Source organism: Hyposmocoma kahamanoa, unplaced genomic scaffold (genome assembly GCF_003589595.1).
Source record: "Hyposmocoma kahamanoa isolate Upper Pololo Valley unplaced genomic scaffold, ASM358959v1 160, whole genome shotgun sequence".
Classification (NCBI taxonomy): domain Eukaryota; kingdom Metazoa; phylum Arthropoda; class Insecta; order Lepidoptera; family Cosmopterigidae; genus Hyposmocoma; species Hyposmocoma kahamanoa.
The window spans coordinates 6,387,923-6,402,185 of NW_020653575.1; the positions used below are offsets into that span (position 1 = coordinate 6,387,923).

Below are 14,263 nucleotides of genomic sequence, written 5' to 3' on the forward strand. Positions count from 1 at the left end.
TATTCTAACGTCAATAATTTCTTACCGGTGAAAACGAAGGTGACTGTGGCCTCGGCTGATTCGTGACACCCGCGTAATACGTGGGATTGGCTGGACTTCTTCTTTTATAATAATCGAAATTTTTCTTTTCTGGTAAATGATGGGACCCGTGCACGGGTGTGCCAGCTGTTATGGACCCCGTTTTCGGATCTGGTGGAGTTCTTCTCGCTTCGAAGCGATTTTCTACAGGTGTGCCAAGCGTGATAGACCCTTTGGGGTTGGGGGTTGTTTTTAAGGGTGGTCTGGGAGCGGCCGAAACTGATTTCGGTTTGGAGTTGTATTGCGTCGGCGATTCTCGTTCGGGTTGTCTGTAGCTGGGGTAGTCTGTTGAATTGCGGTATTGCTGGAAAAAATGAATGTATGAATGAATAAAATATTCTTTATTGCCAATTGAAAAACCACAATCACACCACAGAACAGTAATATCACAGAATAAGCTCATGTACAGCAGGCAGCTTTATTCCTAAGTACCAATTTCTTCCAGGCAATAATTAGGTTGGGAATTTAAGAGTTGGAAAGGGAAAGATTTTATATCGTCGGGGATAGTGTAATTACGCGTAACTAGCATTTGATTATGAGTTTCCATTTCGGTAATTTAGTGCCCATATCAAATCCGCGTAAATGTCGTGGCTCCCAAATTAGCGTGATTTACGGGAAGCTATTGTTATCAGTCCGTAGACAACATGAATTAATGCTTACACTGCAAAAATGAAAGTTGTAGTCATTGACATAACAAAGTAATAACGTTAAATCATTCTCCTGTGTAATTTGGTTTAATGCAGATACGCGCTTTTAACCAATACTACATACGCGGATTTGCACTATCCCCGACGTTATGTAACACTTAAATGCTATTATAGAATACACTTTGAATCAAAATTGTGTGGAATCTAGAGCCATGTCGTCTTTCCAATACAATTAGTCTTCAATTTTGCCTTTCGGACTGTTGGTTCCACTCGTTTCCATAGGTGGGTCCAGTATGATTTGGATAGTACTCATGTCCCCACTACATAAAATGGGTGTAACTATATTAATCTAGTTAATTTGATACCTTGTCGTTTTACCGTGTGGTCCATTTAACGACACGGTCATTTCGATATCTAGTCGTTTTGCTACCAAGTGATTGTACGTTATTTATATTTAAGATTAGACTTTCTGCAGAGGTGGTCGTTTTGCGATCTAGTCCTTTTGACGATGTAGTAGTCATTATGATACAGAGTCTAGGATTTGTGAATCCTTTTGTCCCCTGTAAAAATTTCGTTTGTGCCTTTTGCCAATGCTACATGCGCGGATTTGCACTATCCCTACCGACATATTAATTGCAAAGTTCACAAATTGGTATCCTTAACAGTACTATGTACATCAGATATATGAAACCCTACACGGCGTATTTTACGTCGTATTGATACACAATAAATTATGCTAAAAGTTACTGATCAAAATAACGAAACTCACAGATTTATGATGAATGGGCGACTGCTGCATATCATGCCTAGGTCTTTTCACGCTGAGATCCAACAAGGGCTCCTGCCGGGGCTCAATGAGGACCACGACCCCCTCCTTGACCGCGTCGGGCGCGGGAGGGGCGGGCTGCGCGAGGGGGGTGATGGTGGCCGGCCGGTGCGGGGACACCGGCGACGTCGTCGCTATGTGCGAGCTGTTCACTACGCTTAGGGTTGCGAGGGTTTCGCGAGGCGTCGACGAGGTTACCTATAACGAAGCAATGCGTTCATTGGTTATAATCGATAACCTATTACAAACTCGATTTTTTTTTTCCGAAATGACGTTTGTTCGAATTTTCATTACACCGAAAACTGAGTTATAACGAAACCGTTGTTTTTTCAGGATGTTGGATGTTCAGCCCAAAGACACGATTAGAATAGGTTAAGTTAGGTTTAAAAGACAAAACATTTTCCTCTCAAAATTACTTTTGAGGCTGTGAAAATTCAAGCAAATGTTATTTCTGGAAAATGTCATTTCGGCCCACTGATAGGTAACCGTTATAATCGTTCATAGACAAAAAAAACACATATCACAACCTTCTAAAATACAGTGACGATATTCGAATTCTAATATTTTAGAGAAACATTTATGGCGAAATTACAGGCACATGGGACTCGCCAACTTATGTCTCAGGGCGACGGGCGTAGTGTCGGTGCTCCTCAGATCTTTGCGATGTAAAGCTCTGAGTGGCACTGCAACTGTTATGGACAGGCGTGTAGCTTACCACCAGGCGTACGACTTGTCCATCACATCGCTTGATATCATAAAAGAAAAATTATTTTCAATTCAATTAATACAATTGAGCCCAAAAAGATTCTTAAGTTCTTATGTCTGTACCCATTACTTACATACTACATACCCGTCCAAACCGGAACTCAGTAATATTCACGTTACTGCTTGGCGGCAGAAATAGGTAAGGTGGCAGTACTTCCCTGGACAAACTCTTTATAAGGAGCTTACTTTAGTGCTACTAAAACTACTGTATTTGTTCATATGTAAGTCTTGTTTTGAAGCTTACTTTGGGCGGCTGTTGCTTGTTGATCGGCGGTGGCACAGCCTGGTTGTTTTTCAGAAGGCTGATCTCTATCATGTTGAGCACCACGTCGCGCACTGTCAACGCCGTACCTTGTCCACTCGTTACGCCTACTGACGTATTCACACCTGACAACGGCCCTGTCAAGGGAAGAAAATATTTGTAAAACTTTCGTAGCTAGAAAAAGACGTAACGGGAAGGAACAGAAGCGTTAGTGCGCTTGCGCACTGCATCCGATTCGTATTCGATCCAAATCAGAGATTATACAAATCTAAAAAACTCGGACCCACTTAGAATCCGATAAAATACGAGTATAGTTTAGTGCACCTAGTGATAAAAAGACTTTTCGGCACCTGTGACATTTCCGACCGTCTAGGATTTGGAAGTGATATGAATCGCGCGTAGTGCGCAACAGGTTACGAACTGTGTCCCAGAGTGTCTCAGAGATAAATTTTAAAGAGTATTTAGAATATATGTCATAAATGTGAAGGAATATTAATTTACTAATAGCAATTATTCTCTGAGAAATTGTCTTACGAATAATTAGTAATAAAAATGTGTTTATTTGATTTTACATTTCTATAAACAAGCTTACGTTAAATTGTCATTATGTCACGTTTTTATGGTAACCCATCACAAACTCGAATTCTTTTTACCGAAATAACGTTTGTTCGAATTTTCATTACACCGAAAACCGAATTATAACGAAACCGTTGTTCTTTCAGGATATGTTGGATGTTTATCGAAAAGACACGAGTAGAATCGGTTAGCTTAGGTTAAGGTACGTTTAAAAGAAAAAACATTTTCCTCTCAAAATTACTTTCGAGGTTATGAAAAATCAAGCAAACGTTATTTCTGGAAATTGTCATTTCGGACTACTAATAGTAACCCATTTTTATGCATTGCAAATGTGACGTCATATCATGTGATGTGATATCATGCCTGAAAGCTTTGAGCAATGGTCACAGTTGTTCCCACACTGGGCAGAGCCTGTTCTGTGACGATGCTATAGTTATAATGAATTTCATGATTTCATGTTTAACTTTGGAATAAATAAAAGATTTATGATTGAATAATTTCGTTAGCCAGGATCCGTTTGGGACAATGAATCGCCTAACAACGTGGACAATAGAACGTGTAGGTGGTACGCACCTGCGGCGGAAGAGCCGCCGAGCTGCGGTCCGTTGCGTGTGACGGGCGCGTTTGGTGCCGCCGCCGAGTTGGCCGGCGTGCCCGCCACGGACACCGGCGTCGTTAGGGTGATTGCCGGGATTATCTGTTAAACAACATAAAAACTTTATACTAAAGGATATTATACAGCTTCTGCGTACTTGGATGATCAAAATCCGCGGTAGTGACCCGTTTCGCTCTTGCAGGTATTCTCGATCTAAGATATTTAAATATTGTAATGATAAATGTATTCAAATGTATAATTACAAAGAGCAACCCCGAGAGTTTCTTGCTCGTTCTTCTCAGGAAAATCTGCCTAACGAATGAGCTGTAGAGTTTAATCAGTATGACGATTTCAAGTGTAATTTGCTTACCTATGAAATAAAGGTTATTTCAGTTTGGCATTTACGTGTTTGTTATTTTAAGATACAATACGTATACAAGGCGTCATAAACATACAGGTTTTTTTTCACATTTGGTCGATTCCCAGCTGAAGCAAGAAAATTATTAAATATATTAATAATAAATGTGTTTATTTCTCACCACAAAACAGTATAAATCGTAATAGGTACATTACAGTACCCATAATTGGGAGCTGGTGCTTGATGTAGCTATTTTCACCTGTATTACAAGTTACCGGGACCCACCCCTTGAATAATGAGACTTAACATTGCTAAATAATAGAGAATAGGTGAATAAAAACTCCATATTAATTATTTTAAAAAATAAAGTAACAAAATAATGCACGAAATTTAACTGTACCCTTTTTAACAACATCATAATTTTATCATACTTCGTACCAAATGGCGTATAGTCTATTTTGTCCGTTTATCAAAAATTACTCTTCTGAAATCGTAATATTATTCAGAAGCATGCCACATTGTCCCCTTACTTTCTCAAACTCGTGTCTTAAAGCACAAAGTAACTGAAACGCAAAAAATGCATTGTATATACATATTTTACAGGCTCATTTCAGAACACATTTCCTTCATATTCACACACTGGCTTTTGTCTATTCGTAAAGTAATGCATCCAAATTAACCTTAACTGACGAGAGAAATAATTGTAGGCCATACAAATATTTCTCCCGGCCTTGGAATCGAATGACACGGAGGCAGTTGTCTTGATGGACACCCTTGATAAGAAATTTAAAATTATTGAAATATTTGCCATCTCATGAATAATCACTTTTTATAAGACGTGTGTTTGAGAAAGTAAGGCTTCGAATATGTTGCATCAACAGAACCTCACCTTGGCGCTGGGCGCGTCGTTCTCCTCGTCGGCGGTCTCCGTCGCCGAGGAGTCGTACTCGTCCCGCCGCCGGCCCTTGGGCGCCACGGCGTCGGTGCGAGGGCCGGGCACCGGCGGCGGCCGCGGGCTCTCCGCAGACGCCGTGTCCGTATCACCAGAACTTAATATACTATCGTCCGTATCACTGCCCTTCGAGGGCGGTTTCTCCGCCACTAACGCGTCCAATTGAAACTTCTTTCTATACGTAAAGTAAAACGCTTTAAGACTAGCCGGTGTTTTGCCACTGGCGGTTGACATACGGTCCCACGCGGTACCGTGCTCGCGTATTAAAGTTCTGAACCGCGAAACGTCCTCTTCCGTGGGGTCGGGCGCTGCGCCCGCGTCGCCTACTGTTTCTAATCGTCTCGTTATTCTTTTGAAACAGGCTAGACAGCATTTACTTAGCTCGCTTGGTATTTCTGTAGAAGAATAATAATAATAAGAAAAATCATATATATTATATATATATATATATATATATATGTTTATATATATATATATGTTGATGTGTGTATATATATATATACACACATCAACACTGGCATAACGGTGGTTAGCCTCTGGCAACTAAGCTGGTTGGCATAGTGTCTGCCACGGTTTGTTAAAAAACGTTGGTACGAATCCAGCCGGGTCGAAGGAACGTTTTTCTAAGTGTTCGACTTTGTATTAATGATATTTGATCAACATGGCGTTGCCATTTGCAAATGGAAAAACACAGATACTTACGAAATTCATCCATTAGAGGCCTTTTGAGTTCTATCGCGAGATCGTGCCACCGCGGCGGCAGATGCCTTAGCCGCTTAGCGCGCACGCGCGGTCCCGGACACGTTGGCACAGGACACCGCGTATACCGTGATCTTACACATCTGCAAACAAAATATATTTGTCAATCTTTTTCATAAAGTAATTAGAGCAAAAGAGTATACGATTGGAACTATCCAATCATATGAGGTGCTAGTCTCTCTCTGGAATCCCGCTCAATTTGATTAATCTACGATATGAACGATACGAACTTTGGAAAAATTATCGTCCACTGTCGGCTATCTTCGGGTTTGAAGAACGCCGTTTCTATCCAAGACTCACAAACATGAGTGACAGAGACGACGCTCTACAAAGCCGAAATCACCCGAATATCTTTTACTAAAGTTCGATGTGTAATATATACGCCTGGTATCGTAATGTCATGTCTGGGAGTGTTACCATTATATTTTTTTAAATATGTCTAAGGATTTGGCATACTTTTTCACATTCTTGACATATTTAATTTGTAAGTTATGAGATTCTTAATATTATAGTAATTTAATATATGTGTAACATGTTTGTACTGGCATTTTTTTGTACGTCTTTTTGTTATACCACGTTTTAAGCAAATAAACGAATAATTATTATTATAACTGTGACCAATTTTCAATTGGGCAATGCTCTGGGCGTCACACGAGATTTTTAGCCTTGTAGTATGTTTCTTACTTGGTCGACAGTGCTATCGGTAAAGGAAAATGTCGTTGATGATACTTGCACGTCGAAAAAGGGTTACAACTTTAGAAGACGTTTCCCAACCCGCATTAGGGCAGCGTGGCGGACTTTGGCCTAATCCGGAGGTTTCTAAACTTTTTTTCGTGTTTTGCGTGGACCCCCTGTCTTTTTGATATGGATTTTTTTACAACCCATCAACTTCACACGTGTTTTGATAGCTGACACAGCGCTACTCACTACGATAAGTTTAACTGTACAGAGATAAATTTATTTAAAAAACTTTTTATACATTTCATCTAACCAATAATCTTGTTTGTTGTAAAATGATTACTTCATAAGCAATATATGTCTATTGTAAGAAGGTATTATGTATGTACATACATTACTATTTATATTATATAATATTTATTTCATTTTGTATAATTTTTTTTTACATTTATGGAAAGCCAAAATATTGGACCCTCTGAAGGTCTCACACTCAAATAGCGGACCATCATTGACGAATCCTAGGGGGACGGCAAGGGCCTCGGAAGCAATTTTTTTCGTTGGGATTTTTTGTGTTACCATAGAGAATACGTGTTTTCAATTATTTTTTGTGGTGGTGGGCGTTGAAGTTTTTTTATCTTCCTAAGTGGGCGGTGAATCAAAAAGTTTGGGGACCTATGACCTAAACCCGCAACATAGAGGCCAGTGCCTTCGGTAATTTTCCAAATGATCACAAACCTGCAATGACAAGCTTCGCACACCCTGGACCCGACAGCGTCCTCCTTCAACCCGTAGTGCACCAGCCGTGACCGCGACACGGTTCGCGCCGCGCCAGGCATGTTGCACACGGCGCAGTTGCCTGGAGGTGGCGTACTAACGGGTGCTGGAGTTGTCGATGTTGTATTGGATGGTGTACCAATCCGCTCTATAACCGCTGTGAATAGAGAAAGTTTCAAATATATGAATATGCCTTACAAAAAGGATATCTTCAATTTTGGGCCCAATTGTGTACCGAGGTACAACTTATGTCAAAAAATTCCTGAAATCATTTTAATTTTAATAAAAATTGTTGAGAAATGTAATTTTGCAATTATAAGAATAAACTATTCTGCGTTCGAGGAAACGTGCATTGTCGTAATTTGACAGCTGTCACTGTAGCTAATAATCGGGTTCGATTGAGAGAACGTCGGTAAATAGTCAACAGTTAATGGTGAATATATTAAAAACACAATAGTAATACCCGAGAGAAGCGAATCACATGAAACACAGGAATAAAAAATCTCTACGACGTTGACGTGACAACCGTGTCATTATGTGACATTTAAATAGTTTAACAGCTTGGGACATAGTCTTTTAGCCAACCTAAATTAGATATTGTAATAATATAATAATGAACTCGTAATGAATAAATTATAAAACAAGTAGTGGATATTAAGAAGACGATTAGACCTATTTTTTAAATAATCCCTGATATGAATAGCTGTTGATGTAATTATTGTGTTGCCAGTAATTTATATGTTCGAACGATAATTTTGAGTGGTACAAGTGATTAATAAATTATCTTTTATTTCTTTATGAATTCGCCGTACTCGAGGTACATCACTGATCCTTTCAAATGAATTGAGAGCTATGGCAGCCCAGTGGTAGCTTCTGAATTAAGAGGTCGACAGTTCAATTCCCTGTGGCCAGCTGTGTATGTCCTTATTCGCAAATGTCTAGTAACAATATATCCCACGATTCAAACCTATACTATACAAGTTTAGGTAATTAAATGTAAACAAACCGGAATGAAGTATTTTTTGAGGCATTACCTTGTTACTTATTGTAAAATTACAATGAACTCTTTCAAAATTGTTCTAAATATATTATGATATAGACAACATTTTAAAATAGTACTAAATATATAATATAAACATAATATTTAAATAACACGTGTCACAATTTGCCTACGATAAACAACCTAAGATCCAGCCTTTAAAAAGATAGCAGTTAATAATAATAACATGCGACCAAATTTCAGAGTACAGCAGTAATACGACGTATGAAAATCACTACTATATATTGTATTTGACCGGTTAACCAAGTGACAGCTGAAGTTTGTTTACTTTAGTTAATTATATTAACCTTCTTTTACTTAATCGCCTTCGAATTAGACGCTTGAAGAAACGTTGCAACCCGTCTCACGAAGCAGTGGGATGTACAGACAAGAGCACGTCAAGCTTGACACTTTGTATTTTGGACCGTTCTTATCGTAAGCGGCATAGAGTTAGAGTTAGTTATATTCTTGACCCTGTACAATATGGCAATCAATGTGATTCAATAACAAATAATCTTTTTTTATAATACTACGTGACGGGACGAACAAGTCGTGCGCCTGGTGGTAAGCGACACGCCTGTCCATAACAGTGTGCCACTCAGAGCTTTAAAGCACAAAATTCCGAGGGGCACTGCCACTGCGCCCGTTACCCTAAGACATAAGTTGACAAATCTTACCCTTCTAAACCGGAACGCACGTAATGATCACATTACTGCTTGGCGACAGATATAAATAAGGTAGCGTGATTGGACCATGGCCTAAACCCTCTCCTCACATCTGAACCCGTATCCAGCAATGGGACGTATAAAGAGTAGACGATGACAGCAGGGCCATAATCAATAGAAAAAGAGATAGCCAAAGTAAATAAATTGCGTTCTTAACAGACGCTGAATAGAGTTACATAATATGATCCCCCAGTAATAAAGTGGCAGTACTTCCCTGGACGCACTCTTTCACAAGCTGCTGTTACTATCTAAAGCTAAAACAAAACTAGTTACATGAGTTGTTGGCCACAAATTACTCGATAATATAGTTATTGCTAGTTCAGAATCGAGCTTAAATTTGGAACGTGAAATAGCAAACATGACTAGATTGCTTACAATGCACAGATAGCGTAAACGCTAAATCAGTGCGGGCGCGAACGTAGCGCGGGACAGACAGCGTCGTACAATATTCAGGCCCGCGTTGGGCGCCAATTTGCAAAGCAAAGCAGATTAGCCGAATTTAGCCGCTGCAATCACTGCTTATTACATTATTTATTTAGCTTTACGCATAACTAGCGTTCTAGTTTTATACTCTGGTTAAATTTGAGTTGGGAATTAAGTTACGGATATGCAAGCAGCAAAACGAAAGAGAGTATAAACTGGTGTGATCTTTAACCACAAATTCATTTTTTTTTGTATAATAATAATATCAATAGACAGGACGAACAAGTCGTGCGCCTGGTGTTCAGTGACATGCCTGTCCGTAACAGTTGTAATTCCACTTAGAGCTTTAAAACACAAAACTGCCATCGCGGCCCGTCAACCTGAGATATAGGTTCACAAGCCCCATGTGCCTGTCTTTTCTTCAAATTACAGGCGTTCGGTTTTCTTGTCAATTAACATATTTACCACAATTTTCACACAACGAAATCACATCATCTTATAGTATTATATCATAAGTTGCAAGTTACAACTTTTATGGCATTCCAAAATCAAAATACATTAAATATTGCATTATTCGATAATATGAAATCTTCAAATACTGGTACAATTGCTTTTCTAGAAGCGATCTATTTAGTTTAATATTCGTGCTTTTTTGTTTCTTTGTTTTTATTTCAATTAACTGCCCGTTTCAAAGTACATTTTGTACAAAATAAACACAAAAATCGGCGTAGCGTCGGCAATATTGTGCCGGCCATTGCTGACGCGTCCGAAAAAAGCAAATACTTCATCGGCGTGAATCAACATCACCAACATGGGTAAAACAAACTCCACTGCAACCGGAGTTTCACAATTGATGAAGTCCGAGTTAATTGTTCGTTTGATTGTCTACGCGTAGATTAGCTAACTGATGAATTGATTCGGGAGGATTGCGTATTTTGAAAGGTTAAAATAACCCGTTGCATATTCTCATATACCGTTAGCATAAAATGTTATCCATTAGATAGTAAATGCTAAAGAAGTGTATTAACATCGTGCTTGAAGCAATGAAGGATTTTACGAATTGAAATCGAGCTCTGATACACTTTATCGAAAATAACATAAAAATTTAAAGCAAATGTTTATATTACAAAATTGTAATATCTCAATGGGTACACATTTCTCGAAATTGAAAGTTTCAAATTTATAATTCGTAAGTTTAAATATGAAATCCCTTGACCCGACTCTGTGTACATACAGCTGGTAACACAAGCTCGTCCTGTGGGATCGTCTGCTCGCTAATTAGCGTTTGCGATTGCTGTGCAAACGCTCAAACGTTTATCTTCAGAATCCGAGCTTTCGTACTCCAGTATCCAGTAGCGTAGACATAAGAATGTTGGAATAGATTAATAGTCCCAAATTAACTTAAAAATGCGCTTAAAATCTAGACAATTAATGCTTGATAATAACAACTTTGGCATTATAATAGCTTACCACCGCAACACAAAGGAGCAAATTTCACGTTTTAAAATGTCGTAACTTTTGAGTACTAGGCACCCAGACCTGTATAACAGGTTAGCAGGCCCTGACCCTATCAGATTATGTAAGGAAACATGACACAAAAGGTTGAAATTACTAGAATTTGGCGACAAGAAAAAGAATATGTTGCCCCTAATGTCCTTTCCACAATAGGCGTTATCTCGAATCATTTTCTCCAGAGCCTCAAATTGTTGGATTTTAAAGAAACCAACACGACCTTATTCAACAAAAAGCTGTGAATTTAAATACATGCCGAATTGTCAGAAAGGTCACGCAGACAGAAGAAGAATAAATACAGAGCGTATTTACAACAACATATGTTCAAAAAGAAAGTAAAAAGAAAAACGTAATATTTAAAATAGGTAAACAAAAAATACTGCTAATGAAAGGGATAGAGTCGCAGTAGTCGTAGTAGTAGCTTAAATATTAATTATTCCGCTTAAATAAGCGCCTATAGCTAATTGCAAATGTCACAGAAGTGGGGTTAGAATAGACGCTTCTAGCAAAACTTTACACGCGATGTAAATACTGTCGATTAATCTCCTCAATTACCGATATTTGCACAAGTACTAATTGGATCCAGCTCTACGTTTTATTCGTTTGAGCGTTTAATTAACTCGGGATAATTTATTAATGGCCTTTTAACGAGTTGATGCCCAACATGGGACTACTTTTGAAAGTTTGGCCCCCAACACGAATTCGTAGTCATTTCAAACATCACATAGTGGTAAGATAACTTTAAGAGAAATACAATTTTTAAGACAACTAAAACCGTGCTTAATATAATTTCAAATCTAAAATTATGTCGACCACGTATTGTCGCCCCCCCCATATTCCCCATGTAATGTATAGCTAAAATATGGTATATTATTTGAATTTCATTATGACGTAGCAAATTATCAGTAAACTTTGCTGCCACCACACGCAATAGCAATTCAAATTTATAATAGTATACCAAATGAGATAAAAAACCAAGAAAAATTATCGACATTTATTGCCCATCTGAAAAAGTACCTTTTCAATAACGCATTTTATAAATTAGATGAAATATTTAATAAAAGTTAAGTGCCATTTTCCTAGTCATTAAATGTTATTTAATTTTATTTAAGAAAATAGTCATTAATATTTTGTAGAGATACTTATATTTGTAATTAATAATTTGTTGTGCTCTCCTGAGTTGCGGCGCCCTTGCAGAGTGTCACATGTGTGACTAATGTTTTGTATTTTATAACATCTTATGTGAAACCAAGCAATAAAGATGTGAATATAAATATGAATCACGTATCGTATGTATAATGAGGAAATAATTTTGATGAAATAGGCAAATATCAGGAAATATACGTAAAATCAACATTATAACGATATTGCCTTATTAAGTTAAACACACATGTTATGTACCAAATATTTTACCAGCCAATCTTTAAAAAAATAATTAAACAAAATTACCATTTTTAAAGAATTTATTCAATTATGTTCGGGCAAATTTATGTACACAGTCTTTAATCTACACATTGCTTGTTTGTAGTGGCAACAGGACAGATAGCGCTCGTTAAATTGTCACGCATCGCAGCACAAGCTCAAACACCGGCACCGGCTGGCTTTGCTTTACATGTGGTTCAATATTTGGTATATGATACTTATTTGCGGTAGGGTGGATAAAGCTATTAATTTCGTAAATTTGTACAACGAGTGATCATAAAAAGATACTAAACATCTAATAGGAGTGAATAAATAGAGACAAATTTAAGAGTTATCTAAAACTATTTAAAAAAACAGTCAAAATTGGCGCCTTTGTTGAAACCGTGTGCATAATATGAAATCACCGTCAACCCATTACACGTCTCGCTGCTGGACATTGATCTCCTCTAGAGAGAAGTTTTTGTTAAAATTGGCGCCCAAATTGGGACCGTGTGTATAATATGAAATCACCATTAACCCATTAAGCGTCCCGCTGCTGGACATTGGCCTCTCGGATGGTGAACCTTCGGCGTTCTAGTTTTCCTCCGTAAGCGAGAGGTATTGCTACAAAAGATATATAGCATAGAAATTCTAGTTACAAATATACATTCACACACGTATACCTGTACACTCACTGTAAATTCACACATTAAAAATTAATGCTAAACATACAACTCAAAATACACTTCGTGACTTGGTACTGTCTTCTCTTAACAGATAATAAATATTAAACCCCATAAATACAAAAACTTCTTTTAGCTTAGTTAGAAAGTAATATTCAAATTAATTTAAGTTTTGAAATATTTAAATATTTTAAATACAATAAGTTTATACATTAGAAAGCTATGGTTATGGAAAAGTGGAGTCTCCTATCACAGGCATTGATATGCTTAAAAGGAGATTGATACTATGATTGTAAAATGTAAACAGTTAAAGAAATAAACTATTACAAATACATACAGCCCAGAGACGCGAACCGCCGAACTATCAATTGAAAAACAAGCGTTATTCCACTGGGCTACCACCGCTTGCAAGATAAACACTCACAGTACATTAAATTAGAAACAAAGCGTTATGACGACGATGATTGTTCGTCGAATTACTGCATAATCCCCTCGGAGTGATCCGGGCCGACAACGGTACAGCCGTACAGTGGTACACACGGAATGCGAAATCAGCACGCTTTTATGCGATTAACCGCTACACTACAGTTTTCGTTTCACCGGACATGTAATTCGCTTGTGCGATGCTTTTAATGGGTACTGAATTTTAAAACTTTAAGTAATTAATTTTTTTTTAATTTTAATAAATGTTATTTTTTGTATGGTATCTTTGGGAGTATGGACTATTTCATAGGTTGCTTCGCAACGGAAAGATAGACGGTTCGAATCCTTATAACGGCATGTTTGTGAATGATTAAAAGCAATACATTTCGCGTGATGAAACCTGCAAGTTGAAGAAGGTTCACAGCCTTTGGAAATCGTCCAAGTCCTCAATTCACATTGAACTAGGGCAGCGGATTATGGCAGGCCCTTTCCTTGGAGGAGACCAATAGTGGTGTCCCAGTAGTGGCATGGATAACGGTTGACGATGATTTCATATTATTGATACTGATTTACGGTCCCATGTTGGTCAATTTTAATGCCTTTAATTTTTCATAGCTTTAGGTATCTCTAATTTGTGTCTACAAAATTTAGAACATTCCTATTAGAAGTTTAGCATCTTTTTTAGATCACTCTCTGGGCACATATAATAGGCTGACGATGATGATGTTACGACCGCGGTAATATCATACTCGATTAAAGCGATGCCATTGGTCAATTTAAATTTAAT

The 14,263-nt window shown here is 37.9% G+C and overlaps 1 protein-coding gene across 1 annotated transcript in view; it reads right to left on the bottom strand.

The window, feature by feature from the left end:
• The window catches only part of LOC113225469, a 193,273-nt gene that overhangs the window by 10,520 nt on the left and 168,490 nt on the right, over window positions 1–14,263 (bottom strand). The window contains exons 15-21 of the mRNA XM_026457786.1: window positions 7,232–7,427; window positions 5,762–5,901; window positions 4,997–5,454; window positions 3,728–3,851; window positions 2,561–2,715; window positions 1,495–1,749; window positions 26–382 (exon numbers count right to left, since the gene is read on the bottom strand). Coding sequence (XP_026313571.1) covers window positions 26–382; window positions 1,495–1,749; window positions 2,561–2,715; window positions 3,728–3,851; window positions 4,997–5,454; window positions 5,762–5,901; window positions 7,232–7,427 — 1,685 coding nt within the window. The remainder of the gene's footprint in view (window positions 1–25; window positions 383–1,494; window positions 1,750–2,560; window positions 2,716–3,727; window positions 3,852–4,996; window positions 5,455–5,761; window positions 5,902–7,231; window positions 7,428–14,263) is intronic.